Source organism: Crocodylus siamensis, chromosome 3 (assembly GCF_052110815.1).
Source record: "Crocodylus siamensis isolate JL-2025a chromosome 3, ASM5211081v1, whole genome shotgun sequence".
In the NCBI taxonomy this organism is placed as follows: Eukaryota; Metazoa; Chordata; order Crocodylia; family Crocodylidae; genus Crocodylus; species Crocodylus siamensis.
Window position 1 is genome coordinate 27537227 of NC_143397.1, and position 26212 is coordinate 27563438.

The 26212-nt window shown below is 43.2% G+C and overlaps 1 protein-coding gene across 3 annotated transcripts in view; it reads right to left on the reverse strand.

Annotated features, from left to right (window-relative positions):
* Positions 1-12828, reverse strand: part of LOC149868111 (complement component C6-like) — a 59433-nt gene extending 46605 nt beyond the window's left edge. For 2 of the 3 annotated variants that reach the window (XM_090037999.1, XM_090038001.1), the window contains exons 1-6: positions 12717-12828; positions 11186-11345; positions 9044-9200; positions 6355-6499; positions 5593-5734; positions 2403-2541 (exon numbers count right to left, since the gene is read on the reverse strand). In XM_090037999.1, the coding sequence (XP_089894125.1) occupies positions 2403-2541; positions 5593-5734; positions 6355-6499; positions 9044-9200; positions 11186-11328 (726 nt within the window). In that variant the 5' untranslated portion in view covers positions 11329-11345; positions 12717-12828. Of the gene's footprint in view, positions 1-2402; positions 2542-5592; positions 5735-6354; positions 6500-9043; positions 9201-11185; positions 11346-12554; positions 12593-12716 lie in introns of all 3 variants that reach the window. The other variant, XM_090038000.1, reaches the window with a different exon arrangement.
* Positions 12829-26212: the final 13384 nt, after the last annotated feature.

Here is a 26212-nt window from a genome sequence, read left to right on the forward strand (position 1 = left end):
TTTGGATGTGTGTCTCTCTGTGTACTGAGACCTTGTAGTGGTGGAGACACTTGTTTTTCCCAGTGATCCTTAGAGCTATGTTGCTCAGAGTCTCACACTCCTGGCAGGGTCAGCTATGGTGAAGAGGCCTGAGGGGAGGTTCCAGACAAACTATGGTCCAACCACAAATCCTCAATTGCAGATCAGATGGATGATGATGTTAGGATCTTAACAACTGTCAAGTCAGAAGAAAACCGCAGCAAGATGGAGGTCTCTCATCACCTAAATTTATCCCTTGCTACTGTGCCCAGATCTCCACTTTGTCAAGGTTATTGTTTCCATATAGCAACTTCCTCATATTAAGTAAACTAAGTCACATGCAAGCTTCTACCACAGGAAACAACACACTCTCCTGCACCAACCTCCAAAAGCCCTGCGGCAATGGACCAGTGGCGACAGAGATGGGACCAGTGAATCCAGCAGTCTCTAGACACAAATCTGCATGCAGGTGGTGGTAGCCTGATGGTCATCTTGCACCTGGGTTGACTGAGCAGTCTTACTCAAGCTACCCTCTGCTCACCCTATGTGGGGAAGGAGCTAGAAAAGGTACCCTAAACCACAGCTATCTTATATGCTCCTGGATGGATACCCACATCCAATGAGATCAGTCTCTCTCAGTCAAAGACATCATAAGATAACAATAATTTTCACAACATAGAATTTTTTCATCTTGATAGATAACCAAGATAATGAATGACCAGAAAGAAGAATTCCCATCATCTTCAGGGAGCTAGTGAGACACATCAGCATTCCAGCTCTTAGTAAGACAAGATATGACTGGATACAAGCCAGCTGAGAGAAGAAGATAGAGGCTACACTGTTGGAGATCCTTGCAGAACTTTGTAGTCTTGAAGAGATTTGGTGTTGAGGGTTCTTCACATTGTTTTTGTCTGCTTTTGGTGTTTTGAAGGAAGCTAGATGTTCACAATGAAGCTGACAAGACAGCAGTATGTCCAGTAGTCATCAGTTCCTTGCATAGCTCATGTGATATGGATATCCATTCAATCACTGGCTCTAACCATAAAATAGTCAAGGAGATGCCAGTGCTTAGAGCCAGCTTAGTAGCGGCCTGAGATCTTGTGATGGACAGAGGAAACACTACAAGGACACTTTGAACCTCAAGAAAATGGAGGCCAACATCAAGGGTTGGGAGGAGCTGGCTGCTAAGCAACCCCAATAGTGCCACAACCTCAACCCAGCGGCAGCCAGTTTTGAGGCAAAATGTCTTGCCCTCAAAGCACAGAAGAGAGAATGGAGGATGTTCTACTTGATAACTATTGGACATATCACTGTCTTGTCAGCTTCAATATGAACATCTATCTCTCATGCATGCCAGGAGCTGTAGTCTGTGGCTGAGTGGTGTAGGACTGGGGCAGGGGCAGCATGGTGGCTGGACTCAGCTTCCTGGCAGCACTCATGTCAGGAGCTCACTCTTGTCCTCACAGTCTGGGTGCCACTGCCAATGTATCTCCTGCTACTACTGGACCTGGCCCTTCTGCCCAGGCAACCCAGTCTATCTGCCTCCACCTGCTTCCAAGGGTGCTCCAGATGGAGCAGGCAGGGAGTGTCTGTTCTCCATGGAGATCCTGCCCACCTACTCCATCTGGCCCCCCTGGTGGTGGGTGTAGGGTGAATGGGGCCAGATAGGATAAATTGGTGTCTCTCACCTCCCCCTCACCCCCATCCCCCTGCTGCACTGGGTGGTATAAATAGCTATGATGGGGGGGGGCAAGACCGGGTCAGCTCTCTCCCCCTGGCCCTCAAGAGCTCACCAAAACTCCTTAAGGGGCCTGCCAGCCTAAATAATTGTCCACCCCTGAGTTAGCAGATGTCTCTGGCCTTCTGAAGTCTGCTCTACCCTTCTATTGGTGGATATCAAGTACATATGAAAGCCTTGTCATCAAGATAGCTTTGCAGAGAAAGGGAGCAAACCACATTGCTTCCCCTATTCTACATTTGATCTCAGAGGGCCACTCAACCTACAAATCATCTAAATGTGAATACAATTAAACCATTTTCATAGCACCCTTGGATGTCTGTTTTTGGATTAATCACTCTTTTTATATCATTACTAACTCCCCCCTTCTCCCATCCCTGCACTTTTGACAAAAATAGATCTCATCCACTGAACTGAGCTCTTTGGTATCTTGCCTTTGTCCTTTTTCTGTTTTCAGAGCTCCAATTGGGTTCAACAAGGCCCTTCAAACATGTATGTGGCAATTATATAATTCCTTTTTTTTACATCATGATCTAAAAAGCACATCAGAGTTTAAAAGTCTCATGAGCATAACATGGATTATGACCATTGAAAGAAGGTCTCAAGTAAGTGGCACAGTTTGATGGCTTTACTACTCATGTAGTACCTGAAAGCTGACAGTCTCAATATTTGCAGGAACACGGAATAATTTCCTGGTGTCATTGCTTTTTACTGTAGTGCATTTGCCCCCGTAGAATGAGTTACCAAGGACTTCTCCACAGCTTTCTCCTGCCAAAAGGTTATATCTAGAGAGACAGTACATTCCAGAAATAAATCGAACAGTCACAGAAAAAATATACAGTGTGAGATTCTACCTAATTTAAGTACTTACAACTGCACTGAGGATAATGCAGGTTTGGGCATATCTAGGAATCCCAAAAAGAGGGTGTGGGACATGTTACCAGCATGGTAGAGGTGATGCAGCCCCCTCTTTCACCTCCCACAAACCCAGTTGGACAGACTGTACCATGCCATCTCCTGCCCTGCACTAGCTGGGGGCTTCCATTAGCAGCAGTGGGGTGCCAGGCTTGGGCGGGGACAGCTATGCATGCAGATTTGTGGACTGATAGATGGGTCCTCTCCATCTTTCCGGCACTCCTTCCCCCTACCCAGTCCCAACCTAAATATCTCTTGCGGGCCAGGAGCAGATACTGGAAGCAAAGACTAACCACCACCACTATCCCTGGCTGGCACCCCACATAGCTGCTCCCTGCCACTGGAGTCACTAGGACAACATAGAACATGGAATGGAGAGGAGGGAACAGGGACCTTCCCACTGCTGCTTCTCCAGCCCAGCAACCCATGCAACAGCTCCTCATAGCTCCCATCTGGAGGAGAGCAGGGGCATTCCTGGGGTTTCCCCAACCCCCAGATCAGTAGTAGCAGTAAGCAGATCCCCCCCGCAACTTCTTCACTTGCTTCCCACAGGTGTCCCAAGCCAAGGCAAGGCTCCAGCCCCACGTCACACTCTGGAGGAGACCCAGGCGTCAGGGCTGCAGGGAACTAATGCTACTGGCAGGTGACCTAAACTTTGGGAGGGGGTGTGACCATACTACTGAACCCCCTCCAGATCCTCCTGTAACAGGGAGCCAAAGGCTCCTGTTACTAAAAAAGGGAAAACACAGCAGGCTAGCAGAGGCACAGGCTGCATGCTGTGCAAGGGTACGTTACCTATTAGAGACAATGAGGAACATCTGTGTGGGCTAGTAAGTCACCTGACTCAGGCAGGGCAGCGCTTCTGGGGCAGAAAAGTCAAATGCCTGGGAGAAAATGGGAGGAGGAAGGCGTCTTGCAAGGAGCTGAGGTCTCTGGAGAGAGCACCTGCATGAGAATCCTCCAGCAGCCCCCAAAGCACTCCAAAGGCAGAGAGGCGAGAGCCCCAGGGGACGAGAGCTACTCAAATGTTTGTTTACCCAGAGTGGGGGAGGTTTTTGTTAAATCATTAGCTTGCCTTCTTTTTTCTAGTTTTTAACCAGCAGAATAGGTGTGGCTGTAAGGGATGAAGACGAGGCCACAGGGGAGTGACTGAGGAGCACCCTGAGGTTTAGAGCCCTGCCAGGGACAGGGCACAAGGCATAAGAAGCTTGAGGCCAAGAGGGCCAAAGCTCAAGTCCAAGAGGGGCAATAGAGGTGGCCTGAATCTGGGAGGACCACAGTTGGAGCCTGATAGGAATGAAGAGGGAGGATAAAGGGGACCCAGAACATGAGAAGGGTGAAAAAAGGGCCAGAGGGGGCCCAAAGCCCAGGAGGAGTGAAAGCAGGGCCTGGGCCCAGAGCCCCAAAAAGGGGTGAGATTAGAGCTGCAGCCCAGAAGCCAAGGTACTAGGCTAAAAGGGCTACTGCTAGGAAAAACAAGGGGCCAAAGTCAGGAAGGCCAAAGCCACTGCAAAAGTGTTAAGGCCTGAGAAGGACAACTGTTGCAGTGGAGTTGGGTAACCTCTCTGACAAGGTATTGTGTATCATCGACAAGGCATAGGCATGGCTATAGGGGCAGGCAGAGGCCAAAAAGACAGCCCATAAGGCATATGGTGTCCTAGGGCACCAGTAGAGCCAGAAAGGCCACAACGGATTGAATAAAGGCAGACTGGTAGTGGACTGGACTCCCCCTGGGCCTTGGGGCAGCCTCCCAACCCTTTGATTAGAACAACATCAAGGCATGACAGGTGAGCAGTAGGGAAGTCCTCCCAGTGGATCAGAGGAGGCAGGAGTTGTGCAACTCTTAGAGTTACACAACACTATGTGCCATTGGCCTGTCACACCTCCCCTGAATACAGGTCTATGCTAAGGATCTGACCCAATTTTATGTTACTTGTTTTGAAGGAACCCTTAATTCATGAATGTATGTCAAAATGCAGTTTTACTATTATGGGGCACCTACAGATGTGGAGTGAGGCTGCTCTGATGCATTGTAATTACATCACATAGGAGCAGACTGAATTAACCGAGCTTACTGGGCATGGTAATTACCATGCTCCAGCAGACTCCAGTGTCACGTGTATCAGTGTCCCCATGCTGAAAAAAGGCAGCAGGGCTGCTTTAACTAAAGCTGATTTGATCAGTATCCCTGCCATTTTTCAGTGTGGGGATGCTGATATACATGACGCTCGGGGCGCTTTAATTAGAGCAGCTCTTGGAGCTGCTTTAATTAAAGTACTCCCTCCCCCCACACCCCACCAATCTCTCGGAGCACATATATAAACACCCATGGTTATCTATCCCTGTCAATCCAGGATCTTGCAACATTTTTCATGGTGTTGCCAGAATACCTCAGGCTGAAAATACCTGAAGAGGCTGTACATGTTCCCTTTGACACATTCACAGCCTTCTGATTTGATTTTGTTTTAGAAGTGCTTTATGGCAGAAAAGTGGAGTTTCACACTTCTGAATACCCAGTAGCTAACAAAAACAATCCTAAAACATTTAAGGTGGGATAGGAGTCTAACCAAAAAAATATAAAGGTAAAGCAGAACAATAAATTCTGGGGACATTTTCCATCTCAAAGCATGGCCAAGACATCATATAACTGACAAATTTCTGATGTGTGAGCTCTCACTGCTGAAAGGGACAGGTGGAAGCCCAAGGCTTCTGGAAGTGCTCTCTATTTTATTCTATATAAGGGGCAGAGGCATGCCTTAGCAGCCAAGTTCTTATAATTTCTCTAAACTTTTAACAAAAAAGCCATCACGTATTTGATCCAGCTGGAATCACTAGTGTATCACTAGTAGCTATCTCAGCTATATAAGAGTTAATTAGATAAAAAAGAACTAATCTACAAAACTCAAGCAAAAGCAGCGTACCCATTGCCCATTAACTGCGCACTGGGGATGCTCTCGTATCTCCTGTTGCACACAGTCTTTATCCGCCTACAGTTCCTTTCATCTGAGTTGTCACCGCAATCATTTTCTCCATTGCATTCTAGACTTTTGACAATGCAGCGACCTGTTTCAAAGAAATGGCAACAAGCATTTTCATGCATTTACTATATATTTGTGGCTTGTATTTATGCCCAGTTGCACTGGTTTAATTTAAGATTTTGGTAAACCTTATGTGGATGAACTTACTTTGCTTTCAATTGAGCTCATTTTAGTTAAACATCAACCTAAATAAGCGACCTTTAACCCTTTGCACAGGTTTAGTAAAAATGAAGCAAAATTATATTCAAACAAAGCTTAAATCTTTAAATATAGGCTCGAACAAAGACACTCCTCCTACTAGGACTTTGTGTTCTATATCCACAAAACTCTAGAGCACTGTGTTCTTCATTAGACAAACAGAGATCACACCAGATATTCTGGGACAAAAGGTGCCCTGGCTTTTTGCAGTTTATTGCAACAACAATGAAAACAGGTGGAAGATGCACTGACATTGAAGTTTCTATTTTATACACAAATGGCTTGGTGAGCTGTTCTCTCCCTTCTCTCCTCCACCAATAAATACATAAATACATAGGGTACACATAAATACATAGGGTACACAGAGTATATCAATGTTATTTTTCAATGTTTAATGTTTTGGGTGTATGTGTAAATTCGAAGTTATGGAGCTAAGAAGAATATTACCGTTTTCACACTGGAACTTGTTTCTGCAGTCAACTTCCTCAATGTTGCAAAGTTTAGTTGGGAAGCATCTCCGGGAATCCACCAACTGCTCAATACAGGGCTGGCCCCCAAACTGAGATGGGCGTAGCAGAGACCTTGTCCGAAACTGAAAGCAGACAAAAATGGGGGCATTTATGTGCTACTTGTTCTGGGGGGCGCTAGTGAGCAACAGGAAGAGACGTACACAGCTGAGTGCAGCTAAACATCTGATGCTCCCACAGAATCCAGGGATAAGGATGTAAATCCCCAATAATTCTAGTCAAAGCATAACCTGGATCTGGGGTAAGGCAAAAAAACTGAGTTTCTGAGATTGGCTTGAATATACTTCCAGATGTTCAAAATCAGGAACAAATACTTTCCATGAGGGCCATGAAAGTTGTCTCAAGCCATACTATTTCAAACCACCTTGCTTTTAGCTATTGTGCAGAGTACAGGGAGGGGAGAACCTCAAGATATTTTGTGATTTGAGCTGGATCAGATGAGGATCCAAAAGTTCATTTGCGTATTTTACTCGATGCTTCCCTTGTGTATTTGGTAGGCTGGGCCAAAAACATTCTGAAAACAGGTTGGTTTTTTTTTTCTTTTACCCGAACTATTATGAGGGCAGCATCTATTTCCATTCTCAAATCAAGGTGCATTGCTGTTAGGGGATCTCTTCTGTTCACCTCTTAGAACATGTATATAATTTTAACAGGTCTGTCACAGTGTCACATATGTCCCCCAAAAGCTAAATTTTATGTTTTGGTTCATTTTTAGTACCGGGTGATCCTCACCTTGAAAGCTTCAGGTCACTAGACAGAGAACAGACTTAAGAAGAGGTTGAGATTCCAGAAAACAATTGGGATTTACTTGGATCTTTCTCACTAATTCAGAACTTGGCATGCAGATTTATGAAGGCAGACTGTGCCAGTCTCACTCTGTCCAACATAAAAGTGACTATATATATATGACAGCCCCCTTCCTAACATAATAATTTGGAAAGGCATCACATCTTTGTATGACTCAGCTGTCCCTTTTTTAAGTAGATTGTTCCCATGTTCCTCCCACGGCTTGTTTGCCACTATTCTTCCTGCTGTCAACGGCTGAACTGAATCCACTTGCATCCTTCCACAGCAACTCCACCAAAGCCACAAAGAGCTTTACATGAGGCTGAAGGGGAGTTTTTATGGAGATGGAACATGGAGCATGGAGATTATCAGTGCAAGCAATTTTTTTTTACTAGGCACAATAAAATGTGAAGTTAGTAAAAATGGAGGAGCATTTCATCGATAGCTATCTAATGGCGAAAAAGAGCAAACAAAGGAGGTCAACAATTTACCTATGTGCAAGTGTTCACTTACATCCCTGCAGTTTGTTTGTGGGTTGTTGCAGTGCTTTTCTGCTCAGTTTTCAGTTTTTGTAGCCCCTCTTTCTGCCAGCTGCTAGAGGCCAGAAAGTGTTATCTGATGGCAACTTCCGCAAACAGATTTCAATGAGCTGAGCTTCAGCCTGACCAGCCAGACACACGATTTCATCCATGTTCCCATTTTTTATCTGAAGAGGCATTGTGCTTATTGTGTGGGGACTCCTGAACCAATAACTGTGCAGACTGCTTATCTGTATAATAGTGTACAGATGAGAAGAAAAATGGGAATGGTGACCAGACTTGAAGTAAATCGTCTTCCTGTGAAAGTTCCATGCTGGTTGACTCCCGACATTTCTCAGTGTATCCTACTGGAAGGCAATATTTTGCAGGCTGAAGAGCAGCAGGAAACATGAGTACCCAAGAATGGAGATATTTTACCCTCCCTTGACTATAAGAATTTCCATACTAGATCAGACTTAAGTCCCAGATGCTGTCCCAAGCAGCCATCAGACCACATGCTTTAAAGGAAAGCTTAAAAGCTAAATAAGTAATCTGCCCCCCAGGAGAGAAATGTCATGTAGGCTGTGGTATCCATGAAATGAGCCAGCCACCTCATGCTTCTTTGTGCACACCTGCTCCACTCTAGCAGCACTTCCTGACAAGGCAAGCCAAAACTTTTGGGGTGTTTTAGTACCTAAAGATACAGACAAGTGCATAATGGGATTCACAAGATACCCAAGTTCTGGTCAGGGAAGTAGAGTTAGAATTAATGTTGAGATAAGCAATCTTAATTTTCCCTGCCAGCCATGGCAGTACTTGGACTCATTTTGACTCTTCTTAACTTTCCAGTACAATCTGAGATCTGAGCCCATCGTTATAATGTGGTTTGTATGCCCTACAAATGTAGGGAAACTTACTGTGGAATATATATGATGTACTGTCACTTTTGGGGACCCAGAAGGACCTGTAAACTTGAAAAGACCTTCTCCATGGAAGACTCATTTCTCATAGTGGTACTGTCCCTTGGCAAGGGAAGCTGATACATATGTCATAGATATGCTCATACAAAAGACAGGAAAAGTGTAAGCGTGATTTGTGGTATCCAAAAATTTGTTCTTTCTGTTGTGATCTATTTTTCTAAGTTGGTATTCTCCAATTCTTCCCCTAATGCTAATTTATAAAAGATTGCTCCTGATGCAAATCAATTTCCTTTTGGTTCAGTGCTCATGTTTCATCATCTGAACCACAGATAAATCATCCTCAGTATTTCCTTATAATCACCCATCTAATTTATTTTCTACCTACTTGTTTTTTAACACATGGGTCACATTCTGACCAAGGTCCGAAGTCTCCAATCTGGCAGTTGACAGGACATGCCTGCTGGTTACATGCCTGGGATTCTTCCTTTGTACATAATTGGTCACAAAAGTTTTTTCTATAATACTCATCCATATTTAGTTGCCTAAAATATAAAAGTGGGAAAGTTACTTACAGGCCAGAGAAAAAATGGGCACATGCTTCAAAGATGGGACCTAGAGTTAACTTACTTTAAATTTGGGTTGAATGCCACATCCATCCGAGAACCCTGGCAGTTGTGATTAACTAATTAATTGCATTTTAAATAGTAACCCAGCCACACACTTAATGGTGCAATAAACAGGAAATAAGCCACAAAATTATTCCACAAATTATGCATAATAATTCTTTGGCTGGTTTTCATCATACCTTAAACTGAGTGTGTAGCAGGGTGAACCACACCAGGGGCTCAGATTGGCACCAGTGCAGACCCCACTGGCCAACAATCAGTGGTTGGAGACCCAGTGTTGTCCTGGAGCTAGCCAATGATCAGCTGATCATTAGCCAGCAGGTTCCATACTGGGGCTACTTGAAGCCCCAGTGCAGTCCCAGATCCAGCCAACAACTGATTGATTGTCAGCAGGCTTTGGGGACCCACTAGGATTGGTTCAAGCCCCAGTGGGCCCAGATCCAAGTGATGATCAGTAGATCATGATTTTAGGCTCCCTTTGCACTGGCAAGCATGGAGCAATTGGGACCTGATCTCATCTCAGAACTGTGTGGCATGGCAGGAGGTGCAATTGTTGGGTTCAGGGATCAGATCCCATCACACCTTTAAATGAATGTCTCTCAGCAGCCTGAGATTTTGTGGTTCAAACCATTATATCAAAAAACGTAACTTCTGGGAAATAAAGAAAGAAGAGAATCCTGTTCTATGATATGCTGCCCCAGCTGTTTGCTGCTCAATGTTGAAAAAGATTTACCTTAAAGCACTGGTGTAGAATACACTATAGTACAGTGGTCACCAACCAGTGGATCTCGATTCACTGGTAGATCTCGGAGTCTCTTGGAGTCGATCCGAGGCTGGGGTGGGAGGCTAAGTGCCTGCGTGCATGCACACACCCCAGCCCAGCAGGTCTGTCTGTGGGGGAGGGAAGGAGCAGGGGCAAGATCGAGGTCCCCACAGTGAGGGACAGTGTTGCAGGGGTAGGAGCAGGGCCAAATTGAGTGGGCCCCTGGCCCGGTGGGACTTACCTGCTGGGGAGGCACACCCCCAAATAATTTTTTCTCCCTCTGCCTCAGTCTGTCCCCTTCCTTCTCTCCCCACAGATTTAGCTGCTGGGCGGCTGGGGTGGGGCTCATGGTGGTGCATGGTAGATCTCAGGTTACTTTTAATGCCAAAGGCGATATCCTACTTAAAAAGGTTGGAGACCACTGCTACAGCAGGAACTTATTCTGAACCTGCCCAGTTTGCCTTCCTTATACTTTTCAGAGGCACTGCACTGCCCTGACCTAACAGCAGCATAGAGGGTCCTGGTCTATGGAGCTTACCACATCACCCCTGAATCGGTATGAATGGATGGATCACGCAAATATACACTGCTTGCAGGACCAGCACATAGATTGAGCCCATCATTGCCAGTATAAGGGTGGGCAAAATGCAGCTTGCAGGCAAGATGCAGCCTGCCAGGCCATTCTATCTGGCCTGGAGGTCCTCTAAAAAAATTAGAAAATGATTATTTATCTCCCCCTGGCTGCCTGTCACGTGGCCCTCAATGGCTTGCCAAAACTCAGTAAGCAGCCCTCCGCCCAAAATAATTGCCTGCCCCTGATTTGGAGCCATCTTAATTCTTTTTTAATTTTTTTTTTCTGAGTCTTTTTAATGCACTTTTTGGAAGATTGTCAACTTTTCAAATTTATTCATTATCCAAATGTTCTTAGAGGGAAAAGAATTCTTAGAGGGAATTTGTTCTTTTTCCTTGTAAATTATGGAAACAAGAACTTCCAAAAAAAGAAGCAATTCTTTTTACACTGTGCACTGGAAATCCTCAGGTATTTTTAGATGTCCCAACCCTGAAGTAGTACTTTTCTACTAGTTGATATGTAACAGAAAAATTAATAAGGAGAAGCAATGAGACATTTCACACGTACCTACGCCTGCTCTGTGTTCCAGAATTGCAAGTTTTTGAACAGCTGGACCATGAGCTCCATGGATAACGGTCACAGTTGCATCCATGGCTGCTCTCAATTGTAATGCACAGCAGAATGAAGTAGATTAAAATAGTACTTCCCATAGTTTAACAGTGTTCAGCTGTAGAAAATTAATATGTAGCACAAGACCACCATAAATTATAACGTATATACTCCTGTGTTCACATCTTCTTAATAATGTATGAACAATTATTTTGATTTGGAAAAATGCAATAATACAATTTGATCCACAACATAACAGAACTATCTGGACACATTCCAGATACATTACTGGGCATATGATATATTTGTTCAAAATTTAGGGACAAAACTTGCACTATGGAAAACAATCTGAATGTTGCCATTTACTTGAATTGGAACAGAACTGAATCCAAAATAGCACACATATTTTTTTTTTATTAAGAAAATATCCTCTAAATATCTATATACCTGATCAATAACAACTTGGTTCTAGTGTCTTTATTTAGAGGTGTTCCTGATAGGAATTTTGTGTCAAGGAGGACAAGCTCAGACAAAGTCTGGCTCAATTAAAGCATGAAAACAATAGAACATTATCATTAACCAACCAGTATCAGCTACACTCTGACCATAATACTTCAGTGAGACTATTCACACACTACACTTAAATTAACTGTGTGTTTGTATACTTTTCTGTATGGGGCTATTGCTGTATGGGACTATTACCAAAAAACCCAGGAAAATGCTGGCTGTTTCTAACCCTAACCCTGGAGACTACTCAACATGGACTTGCTGGATGATCATATTATAGACTAGTTTTGAGGAAATACGATTTACTTAAACTGGACAAAATATTTCAGATTAATTGTATTTTTCATTGACCTTTCATTTACCTTTTAAATTCAAAACAAATAATTTTCAAATGAGTCAATTCTGTCAAATAATTGTGGCTGAAAAATTATTCTTATTAATTTTATTTTTTCCATTTTGGATAAAAAATATTGCAGTCAACCCAAAATATTTGTGGGGGGTGGTATTTTCATTTTGCCATGTAAACAAAAATGTTTTCAATTAGGTTTTTAAAAACATTTATTTGTACAGATATAAGATTAAAATGGATACAAAGCTCCAATGACTAAACATCCATGGGAGGGATTTTTTAAAAAAATGTATAATCCAGATTTGACAGAGTAAAAAATTGGGGACAGGCATTAGGCATCTTGCCATGTACTTAGCAGCAGAGAAATGCCGAGAATTACTTTCTTTTCTTGAGCTGTTAATCCCAGGCTAAATTCAAAAAGAGACAAAACACTCCGGAAACTCTTCCCATGGTACTTGATTCATTCCTTACTTGTATGCAGGTAGAAGTTCTGATCTGTTATCCAGAGTCTGTGACATATCAAGAGTATATCACTTAGAATATCTCCAAAAATATATAGTGAAATTTCTCAATGCAGTATACAAATTAGGCACAGAATACAGGTTAATTAATTGAAAAGAAGCAAAAGCTTACCGTGCTGCATCACATATACTGATGGCAAAACTAAATAGTTGGCTTGCCAGATGATTATAAGATAGCTAGTTGCAAAGTCACTTGTGCAGTCACTGTGATTTCCGAGCAGACCTTTAAAACAAGATCAGAGGTTTTGTTTATTTTAGTTAAAGTTTAATTTTAGATGCAAAGGTCTGCTTTACTATTGCATCTTTCCAAAAAACTTGCATATCTATGACAACCTTTGAGATGACCTTGGTTTTCTGCTAGTAATTCCTATGTATACAATTAGCTATTTAAAAACATATAATCCACCCAAAATCAGCCTACAGAATAATACATGTGTACATGGATACATATACACATATTTTCATTGGTCTAAAATGTAGGAGGTTGTGTAATAGTTATTTGCATTGTGTTTGTCAAAAAGGAGTGGGCTTTTTAGCAAGGTTTAGGGAAATTATGATGACACATTAGCATTGCTATCTTTAAATTTATTAACAAAATCCAGGAAAAGGTAGATTAAGTACACTGTGATCCTGTAAAGAAACAACAGAACATCATTACTGGAAGCTACAGTTGATGGCGTAGATTGCACCCCCTTATTATGTAATCACTTCTTAGTTAAGTTTTTCACCTTAGAAAAATATTCCATGGGTTGCAACAGATGCTCCTGGGCCTACCTGATAAAGATCCATAGTAGGGGCAGCTGCCAAAGGGGTATGTTTGGCCAGGGCACTGGCAGGAGATCTACTTCCAAGAGGCACCAAGGGAGGTGAGGGGAAATGGGAGTCTGTTCATCCTGGAGCTCATCAGCCCATGTGAGCCACCAGTCCGGTCTCACAGCTGCCTCTTCCAGCTGTTTTTTCCAGCTACCTGTGGCCAGATTAGGCAGCTTGTCCTTCCTATCCTTTTACCTTCCATTTCTGATTCCAGAGGTCTGACTCTACCCCCAGTATGTGGGGGCTAATATTTTTGGCAAGTTGGTGATGAGAGTGGCCAGCCCTCCTGTCGGACCCTTCTAGAACATCCTCCTCTTCCACGGCCACTGCCTGCTGCATTGTAGCACAGATCCATAGGGACTTGAGGTCATATAAATTGAGGAGCTGCTGGGACTGCTGCTGCTGTGTCATGGAGTTGGCAACATGAAACTAGTAAATGGCCATATCACAGTTAATGTTCTTCTGTACCTATTCATAGGTGGCTCCTGACATCCTCACAGTCCTCTCTGCAATTTGATTTTTGCATATCCCTGATAATGTTATTTTTTCCCCAGGGTTTCATCACCTGCTACCTCCTCCTTGTTCACTAGCACTTCATGGCCCTTGTCCAAGGGAACAATGTGAGCCCCAAGCAGCTGTGTGAATTTATGTTGTCCCATGTCTGCTCAGCTATTGGTTTTGGCAGTGATGATCAGCTATGCAGCTTGTCTGCCCTTTCCCACGTGCTACTTCCACATAATTCACTTTTTCAGCACTTGACTGCAGTCACCTCCCCTTCCATCTTGGTGCTTGTTCCCTCCCTGCTTGGAACAATGGGCTACAGCTTCCATGCCTGGGAATGCAGCTGCTACAGCTTGTCTCTCCGGTGGCTAGTTTCTTCAGTGGAAAGGACTAGACAGGGAGAGAAGGTCAGAGCTGCATTTCTGGGGAGCAGGACAGCCTAAAGACTGAACTTCCTGCTTTAGGACAAGTCCCATTCTGCCCTATCCTCTATCAAAACTTCCCTCAGCCCACCGTAGCCTTCAAGCTTCCCACCTCCATCCATAGTCAGAACACAGCCTCCACAGCTAAACTCCAGGAGTGCCCAGCAAGGGTCATACACCCCTCATGAAGCGTGTGATGTCCCCTTATTTTCAACCCAATTTGCGTTTCCTCATCTTTGAGCCTGGTCCAGTCGTAAGATCACTTTGGGCAGTTTCAGGGCTGCTCTGGTAGCCCCAGACAGCAAAGATCTACAGCGCAGTGTACTCCATCTATGCCACTGATCTGCCTCCAGTCCCAAGGGCTAGGGCAGGGGCAGGCAATTATTTCAGGCGGAGGGCCACTTACCCAGTTTTGGCAAGCTATCGAGGGCTGAATGGGTAGCCCCACCCCCTTTCTGCCATCATGTGATGGGATGTCCTGTCTCCTATCCTTTGCCACTAGAAGTCCCTCCCCTTGCCCCCAGAAGTACTCCTTTCAACAAGGGGTGTTGTCATCTCAGAACTAGGAAAATACTAACTTATATTCTAAAAAGCAAACATCTAAAACATTCATTAAATTGATTTAAAAAATCTTTTTGTCCTGGTTTACATGTGTTTGTGTAGTGCACATAAAGGTGATTGTATATAATTGCTTAAAATGAAATCTTACTCTTGTATATTTTGAGGGGGTGGGGTATAGGTTTGTGGGGGGCCTTTGGGTGTGTAGTTATGTGGGGCATGAGTGAGTGTGGGTGTGTCTGTGGGGGAGTGGATGGGGTGGGGGTGTGGGTGTTGGTGTGGGGTGAGGTAGCATGTGGGGGATGTGGATATGTGGGTGGGTATGGGGTTTGTGTGGGGTTGTGTATGGGGGGAGAGTGGCTGGAGTGTGTGAGGTGCTGTGGGTGTGGGGGTCTGCATGTATGGCAGTGCAACGGGGTGTGTGGGTGCATGTGTATTGTGCGGTGTGCATGTAGGACTCACCCTATGAACACACACACACACACACACACGTGCGTATGCACGCACACACATACACACCCAGGGTACCAATGCAGGCTCTGGGCTCCCCAGTTGGGCAATGCAGCCTGGAGCCACCCAGTGCTGGAGCAGTGTGAGGCAGGAAGGCAGGTAAATGGCCTGGGGGTGGAGCAGGGCTGGGTTGCTGCCTCCTGGTAAGGCTCCCCCTAGGTCCTAATACCCCTGGCTCCTGACAGGAAGCCAGGAGCAGATTAATATTAATTTTCTAAATTTTTTAGGAGCCCCGCAGGCAAGACAGAATGACCTGTCAGTCCGGATCCAGCCCGCAGGCCTTATTTTACCCACCCGTGGGATAGAAGCAGGGCTCTCATGCCAGCTGAGAGGCCTATGGGAATGATATTCTTTGGGGGACAAACTCACCCAGGAGTGGGTTAGAGGGCTTGGATCATGACTGAGGTTGGTCAGGAGAGCACTCACCACTGTTCTGTAGCAGAGTTTGTCAGCCTCTCAATTGCCTTCCTAAGGCCATTTTTAGTGTTGATGTTAGCAAGAGATTCAAGCAACTTCCAGGCCTGGTCTCTGACACCTTTTATTTCAAGCAAGGTTTTGGGTTTAAAAACCCTTCATCAGGCTGAGGAAGTTTCTGCAGTTGGTTTTATGCTCTTCCTGAATGGAATGAAAATATTCTATTATTATATCTCAGTAATTAGTATTACTCAGGGTACTCTTCATCCCTTAATACACATATTGTGCACATATTTAAAATTGTTCAGCATCCATATGCCCAAGGATGACCTGTACACTGTTTGGCTGGATATTAGGAGGAACTTTTTAAATTGGTGGGATGGTTAAGCACTGGGATGGATACCTAGGGAGGCTGTGGAACTTCCACTCTTGAAAATGTTTAATGGTAGTTAAACAAAAACTTGACTGACTTGGCTTTGACAGGGGTGATTCTGACTGAGAAGAGGCCACTACATCCTGGGATGCTGAAGGACTTCAGCTTGGGTGGAATAGCCCTATGGAATGACCATACCTTAATGAAATAAGAGCAAAATTAAGCTGAGTAGAGATAATCCTGCCCTGGAGTGGCATAACTTTAAACCGAATAACAAGTGTTTAAGATACTTAAGGCAGACAAGGTCCTTTAGGTGAATCTGATATCTTTTATTAGACCAGCTTAAATAGATGGAAAACAATTTTTAAGCAATCTTTCAGGTTCAAAAACCCTTTGTCAGGCTAAGGAAGTTTCAGCAGTTGGTGTGTGCTGTTCCCAAACTTTTTAATTTATTTATGAATGATCTAAAACAGGTGGTAACAGGGAATCAATTCTATGAACCTATGGTTTTGAATGACTATCCCTGTCTTGCTTTATGCAGATGATACCTTAATAATGTCACTATCCTAAATAGGTCTCCAAATCTGGGTGCTTTCCAGCAACGCTGCACCTTAAACAGCTTGGAAATCAACACAGCTAAAACCAAGCTATTGGGTTTTGGGGAATGAAAGGAGGAAATTAATTTAATTTCTACAGGAAAATAAACGAAAGGTGACGATGTCGTCTTTATACACCTTTGAATCTATTTTAGCAAAAATCTGAGCTGGAATAAGCACACTGAAAATATAAGTAGAGCAAAAAAATCTTTGGCGTACTGACCCTATAGAGTTTTATCTTTTTACAATAAGACACGCAGAAGAACAGTTCTGAAAGCATTGAAGTTCCATAGATCCAAGGCAGAGTCCATTATATAGTATGGAGCAGAACTCTGGGATGCTGACCGTATAGTCCACCCTGAGTCTGGAAAGATTTCTAACTACTTTTTTATGACAGCTTTTATCTCTATGTAATTCTACGATTTAGACAGGGTTCTGAAACCAGACTGATAAACATGAGCACCTTGGCTCAATTAAGAAATGTAAACTATTGGAAGAAAATTAGACTGGATTTTACTGGATACCTTAAGAAATGCATTCTAGAAGCCTCTCCTTTTCGAAATAAACCATGTTTGGATGGTTAAATAACATCTATATTCTTCTCCAGACATATGGCTTGGGAAATATACTGAGAGTTACTGACCCAATATTTCTCCAATATCTAAAACAAGACATACATTTAAGAAATAAAGATGCCGGCATGCATGACTGTAAGACTGCCTCAGACTTCCCATTTTTAAGCACTGTTTTGGCTTAGAGACCCATCTGTCTGTGGTGCAAAACAACAATCACCAAGAGGCCATTATTAGATTGACACTTAGTCTAGTGTATTAAGATCTTTGGTTGACATGGGCAGGGAGTATGTGGGGAAGAGGAGATAATCACTTGATCTTAAATCACTATTTGTGGTCTCGTTTGCTTCTTGAAGAAAAAGAAAATGGATCTCTCCATTAATGGGACAACTTAAATACTGGGCTGATGAAGAATAAACCACCTGGCTTTTTTCTAACACTTTGGATCCACCTATTCTTTAGGTGTACTTGTGCTACTTACTTAAAGAATAAGGGCTGAAATCCAATAGAATTGTTCTGCTTTGTTTTATTGTTCACTACCACATCTTATCTTTTATATACATATAATCATATACTATGTCCTATTTTAACGCTGTGTAAACTGGTAGAATGAACAATATTGTTTTATGTCCTTTAGAAACATTACAAATTATATAATGTTATTTTATTGCATTTATTTTTATTGTTCATTTGACTTTATTGTTTTACCAAAACTGTAAATAAGCTTTACAGTAGTAGTATAACAGTTCATTGTACAGTATTAATCTAGCATCTGGTGCAACCTTAACATAAATTACTTAAATTTAAATTACTATTTTTAAATTTAGTACTGGAATACTGGACTTTCTGAAGGCTTGTCAATAATACTTCTGAAATAATGTTTATTTGGACAGATTTTTAAAATAAAGGAAAAAGAAAGAACTCTCTGATGGCCCTTTGATAATTTAAAATACTATGAGCTTTAAAATACCAGGGGCTACATTTTAGATAATATAATTTGGAAAAAATTATACTGTGCATAATGCATGGGGTAATCTCCATTTTTTAAGTTAGATGACCTTGCATGCCTCTATCAGAAAACATGCTGAAACACAAAAGGTGAAGATACCTTTAACCATGAAAAGTTCCAACATTAAGACATTTTGATATAGCTTATGGCAGTAGAAAATTGAACCATAAATTATTTTATTTATTCCATCCATCATAGGGTCCTATGCTGACAATGATAACATTTCCCCCCAGCACTAAGCACTATTCAGTTATACTCCAGTCATTGATTTGGCCATGCATGTTGATATCTCCCTGATATTCTGGCAGTTGATAAGAAAATATATTTATACCTAATAACTGGAGAGGGTAGGAAATAATTGATTAGCACAGATCCTATTGTGACATAAAATATTCATTGGAAAAGGGAATTAATTTCTATTAAGGGATTACATTGTGGGATTCAGACATTATACTATGGGATTCAAATGTTTTAAAATCTGACTAGAATCCCTGGCTACACACACAAAAGAAACAACCACTCATTCATTTTCTTATTTCATATTATCAGTTTCTTATTATTAATAAACAAATCATTAATAATAGAAACACCTATTTCTAAGTACTAGAGCAACCGCCACACAACCTTTACATTGCACATTTCTATAATGTTCCTGTTGTCCAGGGAAACTGTACTTAATATCTACAAAATAGTCTACTGTAAAGACAGTTTCCTGTATCGTCATCACAAACAGATCAGTGTTGCTGGTGGCTGTTTTATATTTGGAATTTCTGAAGCGTAGTAGTTTCCTTTTCTGTACAGAAACAGGAGGAATGGTACTATACAAATACCCACTCAGCTTAGCCTTGTATAAAGCACAATATTCTGCTCTGGGCAGGAGCTGATAACGGTGGAAGACACAAACAGGCATCCAGGTTTTGCAATTATGCAGTCTCAACCTCAAGTCCATGAAACTTGACATTCATACAGACTAGCTGCCATGTTCAATTGGAGTGCCAACAAAATTGCTGATTTTGTTGAGCACATTAGCTTTTACTCAGGGGAGCACTGCTTTCCTGAATTGGAAAGGTTTTACATATCTGCTCAAAGCTTAACAAATGGTTTGACTCCTTTACTGAAAACCACGTAGAACCCCTAAGACATGGCAGTAGGAGCAGTGGAGAAAAATGAAGAAGTAATATCTGCAACGTGCAGAGTATAAATAAGGTGAGGCTGGTAGTGTCCTCAGGGTTTAATTAAAAAAAAAAGATGGGGCTGTTGTAAACAGCTTTCTTAGGGACTAAGCAAGCAAAGAATAATATCCTTCTCCAAAAGATACATCTTTCTATGAAGACATGATGAGAACGCAAGGTCTCTTCATTCTCACTCCCATATCCTGTGCTCAGTTAAATGAAATTCACTGTGGTTAAACTGAACAAAAAGCCACCACAAAATCAATTGCAGTTAGAAAGAAAGACATTTAAAATATAGTGGGGGGACTTTGATTTTAATTTACACAGTGCAATTTTATAGCACCAAGATTCATAGGTTTTAAGGTCAGATAGGTTCTATCTGATAATTTAGCCTCACCTCCAGCATGACACAAGATACAGATTCAATAATTCTTTCATCAACCTGTAGCTGAGTTAGAGCAGAACATATCTGTCCTAAATAAATGATCATTGTAGTTAATTACCCTTGTTGCTAAAAACAAGGGTAATTGTTTTTGTGCCACCTCCTTTCTACTATAAGTTTATCTAGTTTCAACTTCCAAGTATTGGATCGCTCACGTGAGCATTTTTCAAAGGAAGCTCTTGTGATTTTTTTCCGTTTTCAAATCTTAAATAAGAAACCATTTTTAGGATTCTCTGTAAAAGCTACATCTGCTTTCTTTTGCAGGTTTAATACTCTGGTCAGTCAATTCTGAGAGTATTACAAAAAGACCAAAAGAAAGAGACAGACAGAGACAGACTATAGCTTTAACTCATCCTTAACCTGGAATACATCCAAGCTATTATTTTATTCTTCCCTTATTTCACACATCAAATAGCATTCAAATTGTTCACCCTTCACCTTTAGACTTTTAACAAGATTCCATCACTGTGAGAGGCCAATGACTGCATTGACAAACCACATAAGAAAAGAAGAATTAATTAATTCATTGGTGATGCATAGGGGGTGCACATGGGCGCATGTGCACCTCCTGGGCTTGACAGTGCACCCCCTGCAAAAATGCACCACTGACACTGCTAGTGGTGCCTGGGGGCAGTTGCCACTTGCCACCCCCTCCCTCGCTGCCAACACTGCCAGGGGTGCCTGCGGGTGATCCCTGATCGCCGCTGGCTTCCAGCAGTGTCTGCGGGTGGTTGCCCACCAATGGTTGGCACTCACCCTCCCCCCCGCACTGCTGACCGCACTGCTGGCACCTGTGGGAGCTCACCACTTGCTGCTGCAATGCTTTAGCTGCCAACAGTGCTGCTGCCACCTGCGGGAGCTCGCCATGCCCTCCAGCCTCTGGGAGCACGCAGCATTCTTGGATTGATCGATTTAAAAACAAAGTGTAATGATTTTCCCTGATGCTGGTAAAACTTTCTCTTCTGCTATAGAATGAAATTCTGTGAAATATACTTTGTCTACAGCAAAGGGAAAAAAGTATATGGTCATCCTCAAATTAAGTTTACCTGAATTTACAAATGTTCCTTCCATGGTCAGCAAGTAAATATTACCTGTCAGGAAAATCAGATAACATATTGAACACTCAGCTGAAATAATACAGAGTTATACTCCTTATCAAGAATTCAGACAACCAAGAAGAAATTGACATAATTCTAGTCTTGATCCAGCATTATTTCATGGGCAAAACTTGTGAATGTCTGCAGTTTAGAACAGCCTGCATAACTGAAAGACTGCAGTCTATAAAAAAGCTGAAGAAAACCATTCATTTCGATTACTAGTACTTCTGGGACTTGGTGTCCAAAAATTGACCAATAATACTAATGGAATGAATGATTTATTGGAATGCTTCCTTTACATAGATTAATTTTATATTATTGTTTCAAAAGTATTTGGTTAACAAGTGCTTGCATATTCATGGCTCTGGATTTAATGGCTGAGAAGGCCCCTAGCAGACAAATGTTTTGATTCAAGAGGCTGATTATTTATCAATGATCTACAAAATATTTTCTAAAAGCAGCTTTATACAGTTGCATATTGAAGTATTTCTGTCAAAACATTTTTAAGGATAATTTCCTATCTCCTTTCTTTGAGTATTTCTAATTCCCCTTCCTCCCCCCAAAAGAAGAAAACAAAGAAAAAAAAATGTATGGAAAGATAGGCTAAAAATGTGGGTGTTTAGGGGTTTGATTTTTTCAATAAGTAGAATTTTTCCATTGAAAATAAACATTCTTTTTTATTGTTAACATTTCTTGTAAGTGTAACACCCACACATACTTGGGGTGTGGGGGGGGGCAAGATGGCTTCTGTTGTTCTGGCCATGTGCTCAGCATATGGCAAGCTGGGGCCTGTATCTAGGCAAAATATGTAAAGCCCTCTGGCCTCATCGGCCAGAAGAAGCAGAAGATTCTCCAGGCAGATTGAATAGCAGAGAGGCTGGAGTGTGACTCCCTAATTGGATACGGCTTGGGTGGTATCACACCAGGTATGTAAGAACAACTCAAGGAAGGTTTCGCTGTCTTTCTCCTTGGGCTGCTGAGGGCTGCATAGCTGAATTGGGAGTGCTCCATGGAGAGGCAAACCAAAGCTGTATGGTGGGAAAGCCCAGATACAGGGAGAGAAAATCTGTCTCAGAGTTTGAGACTCCTACTTCCGCCCTCTTTTGCCTTTTTTCCCTGAGTGGGGGTGTTGATCCCTGGAGCAAATTGATCAGGAATGGAGTCTTGGCAGTTTTTCTGGCAGTTTTGGCCACACAGGCCTTGAGTGAGGTAATACCATGGGGGTATTAATCACTGGAACAGACTGACCAGGAATGGGTCCTGGCAGTCACTGGCCACATGGCCTGGCCCTCTCTGTTTTGTAATTGTAGCATCTCAGCATAGTGGTATAGCTGAAACTGGATGTCCAGGCTGCAGCAATAGATCTGGGCACTTTTTGCTGTTGCATAGCTGGTGCATTTCAGCCTAGCTGTGTGGCTGAACCCCAGCCATATGTTTGGCTGGCAGATTTAGGCCAGGGAGGAGCCTGGCACAGTTTGAGCCAGGGTGAGACCTGGCACTACTTGTTGCTTATCCAGGCCTCGGTGCAGTACATGAACAACATGTGCCCTGAGTTGGGCTGGCAGGGGGGCATGTCAGAGGCGAGAGCACAGCAGCAGGAGTGTGGTGGCAGTAAGTAGTGAGCTCCCGCAGACACCACTGGTGCTGTCGGTGCAGGTGGGGAGGGGTGGCAAGCACCAACCAGGGGTCAGACAGACACCGTCAGCAGCATCAGTGTCAGCCAGCAGCAATCACTGACCATCTGCAGATGCTGCTGACGGTGTCGGCAGCAGGGGGAAGTGGGTGGCGAGTGGCAACTGCAGTGTCAGCAGGGCCTTTTGTAGGGGGTCCGCTGCCACGCTTAGGGGGTGCACGTGCACTCACGTGCACCCCCCTATGCATCACCAGTGGTGCAATACAGGCCTGGCTGGCTTTATGCTGCCCGGTTCAGGCGCAGCGAGAATGGCCTGGGTCTCCTTATGCCCTTCCTGTAGTTTATATCCAAACTAAGCAGTGTGGGTGGGTGCTAGTTGTAGTTCAGGCCCAAGCCAAGATAGACCTGACATTTCTTTCAAGTTCTTTTGCAGTTTTCTGCCCAGTAGATCTGGGATTGGAACTAGGAATTTTGGGGTGCAGTATGCTAACAAAAGCCACAATTAACTCCTCAGAGCCATGATGCGGAAGCAGAGGTCAAACCTATATCACATCTCCAGGAACTACAGAACCCCTTGCAATGCAGAAGGACCCACGCTCTTGAGCATCTCCCCATGGCACAGTGGACCCAAGTAGCAGCTCAGGATTCTCCGGTGTTGGCCCCACTCTCCAGCCCATTGCTGAAGGGCAGGTGCAGGTCCCCAGAACTAGCTGTTGGGGATCCCCAAGTCCCAAACTGCCTGGGTATGAGTGAAGCTTACCCCAAGAGGGTTCCACCTATAGACTTTGCTTTGTAGTTAATAGTGTTTTCACATTATATTTAGTGGTATTTTGTTTTGTTTTTATTTTCTGTAATAAACTTGAGTTTTGTGTTTATACTGCTTGTGAGGAAGGGGGTTTTGTTTATATGGGATGACCCAGGAAATTTAGTGTTCCCAGATTTCAGGGTGGGAGCTCAAGCCACTGGTATAATTTATTCATAGATAATAGTGTCTGAAGGGACTTCAACAGATGATTGAGTCCGAATCCCTGCCTAGGCAGGAAGATTGCTGGGGTCAGATGACCCCATCCAGATGCCTATCCAGCCTCCTCTTAAAGACCCCTAAGGTAGGGGACAGCCCATTCCAAATTTTGGCCACCTTTACCGTGAAGAAGTTTTTCCTGATATCTAGCTTAAATCTGTTTTTTGTCAGTTTGTGACCATTGTTCCTTGTAACCCCAAGAGGCGCCCTGGTGAACAGAGCATCTCCGATCCCTTGTTGTGTCCCCCTAATGAATTTGTAGGCAGTCACACGATCACCTCTCAGCCTTCTCTTGCAGAGGTCCAGGTCCCTTAGTTTCTCCTCATAGGGCTTGTCCTGTATACCCCTAACCATATGAGTGGCCCTCCTTTGGACCCTCTTGAGTCTATCACCATCCTTCTTGAAATACGGCACCCAAAACTGGACGCAGTACTCCAACTGCAGACTGACCAATGCTACATAGAGGGGAAGTATCACCTCCTTGGATCTCTCTGTCAAGCATCTGCTGGTGAATGATAAAGTGCGGTTAGCTTTGCTGATGATTTTGTCACACGACTCGTGTTCATCTTGTAGTCCACTATGACTCCGAGATCCCTTTCTGCTTCTGTACTGCTAAGAGGGTCACTTACCAGCAAGTAGGTGTGCTGGATATTTTTGCACCCTAAGTGCAGCACTCTGCACTTGTTCTTGTTGTACTGCATCCTATTGTGTACTGCCCACTTCTCTAACCTGTCCAGGTCTGCCTGCAATCATTCCGTACCCTCTCGAGAGTGCACTTCACCCCACAATTTAGTATTGTCTGCAAACTTGGATAGAGTACAATGAGGTACCCCATAATGTGAAGCCAGACCTTTTTGCTGCCAACCAGTGCCCAGCAGAAGGCTCGTTTTATTTATTTTTATCTATTAATATACAGCACTCTTCTTCTTCAGTCATGCAAACAATCTAATCATCTAGACAAATAAGCTGGACAGTGGATATAGGGAAAGTATTTTCTCCCTGTTATCACTCAGATATCACTCAGTTTTTCATGTTCATAGCTTGAATCAAACAAAGTAACAGATAGATGAGAAAAGACTCCATTTAAAAAAATATGTCATTATGAAGAAGGCAGGGCCCTAACTTGGCTAAAAGGTGCTTGAAATAACAATTTGGTGCTACGTATCAACCCTCTTACATACTAAAGCTCTTTGTATCCCTGTACAACAGCCACTGTATATAATACCTATGTTGACCATCCTGGTTATAAAGTCTGAAGCAAAAGGTATAGTCAGCAATTCAGCTCTTACTATGGTCAGCAATACTTTCTTCCTTCTGTGAATAGAAAGCCAGAAACATGGTAGATTAAAGCAGATACAAGTCTAACAGGCTCCTGCTACTTTGCAATATTTTTGGCTACTTTTAGCTGTTAAAACTCATCAAACCCTTACGGAAATTATACTTGGGACTACTATAGATTTTTCTTTATGGCTGGGAAAAACTTGCACTCCCCTCTGTTGTCAGGGGCCATATGAAAATTATGAAGATCAAGGAGACCCTTGGCTTCCAACGTGGAGGACTCTGAGGTAAGATTTGAGGGGCAACTGGAGGATTCAGCTTCTCTGATACAGGGCATAGCTAGAGAGATGTTGAACATTAAAATTACAGAGAACAAGACTCAGGAATTTGTAATGAATGCTCAGGCTTCGATGACATGGTGAAGCAGGTTCAGGGAGTGGAAGGCAAAGTTTCTGCCTGGGATTGGGCTGTGGAAGTGGCCAGGCATATGATATGGGCTGTCACAGCAAGGGGCCACAGGCTCCGAGACAAACTATTCAACCTGAAAGGCAGACCCAGGAGATACAACATCTGTGTTACCGGAGTGCCCGGGCATCCCACCCAGTTTGTGAAAAACTGACTTATCTGCATTTTAAAACTCTCCTCAGACACTGCCTTGGAGACTGAGGGCACTTTTCCATGTGCTCTGACGTGTTCTAGTCAGAGGTGTCAGCGCAGACTCAGTTCATCGAACCTCTGGAGGATTCCACTCAGAACGCCCCAGTGTGCTGCAGCGTCTCGTGTAGCAGCATCCCCATCTTGCAAAATGGTGTGTGTGTGTGTGTGGGAGGGGGTAACTAAAACTTGAACAAGCTTTAGTAGAAGCACCCCCCACCACGATTTCAAAATGCAGGACGCTGAATAAATGAAATGCTGTGGGTGTTTTAATTAGAGTGACTCCTGAGAAGTGTATAGGTGCCACAGATCTCAGTGGAGGAAGACTGATCTAGGAAAATCCAGCCTTCACAAATGTAAACTTTCTGCCGGGCCCTGCTGGCAAGACAAGGTTCAGGTCCAATAATACTGGGTTTTGGCTCAAGCACCCACCCAAAAACCTGTGAAATTTTCACTTTTACTGGGGGATGCTAAAAGAACAGCTCCCCACTTGCAAGTATTCTGGGTACCAAAGAGATGTGAACCTTTATTAAATGGAAAAAA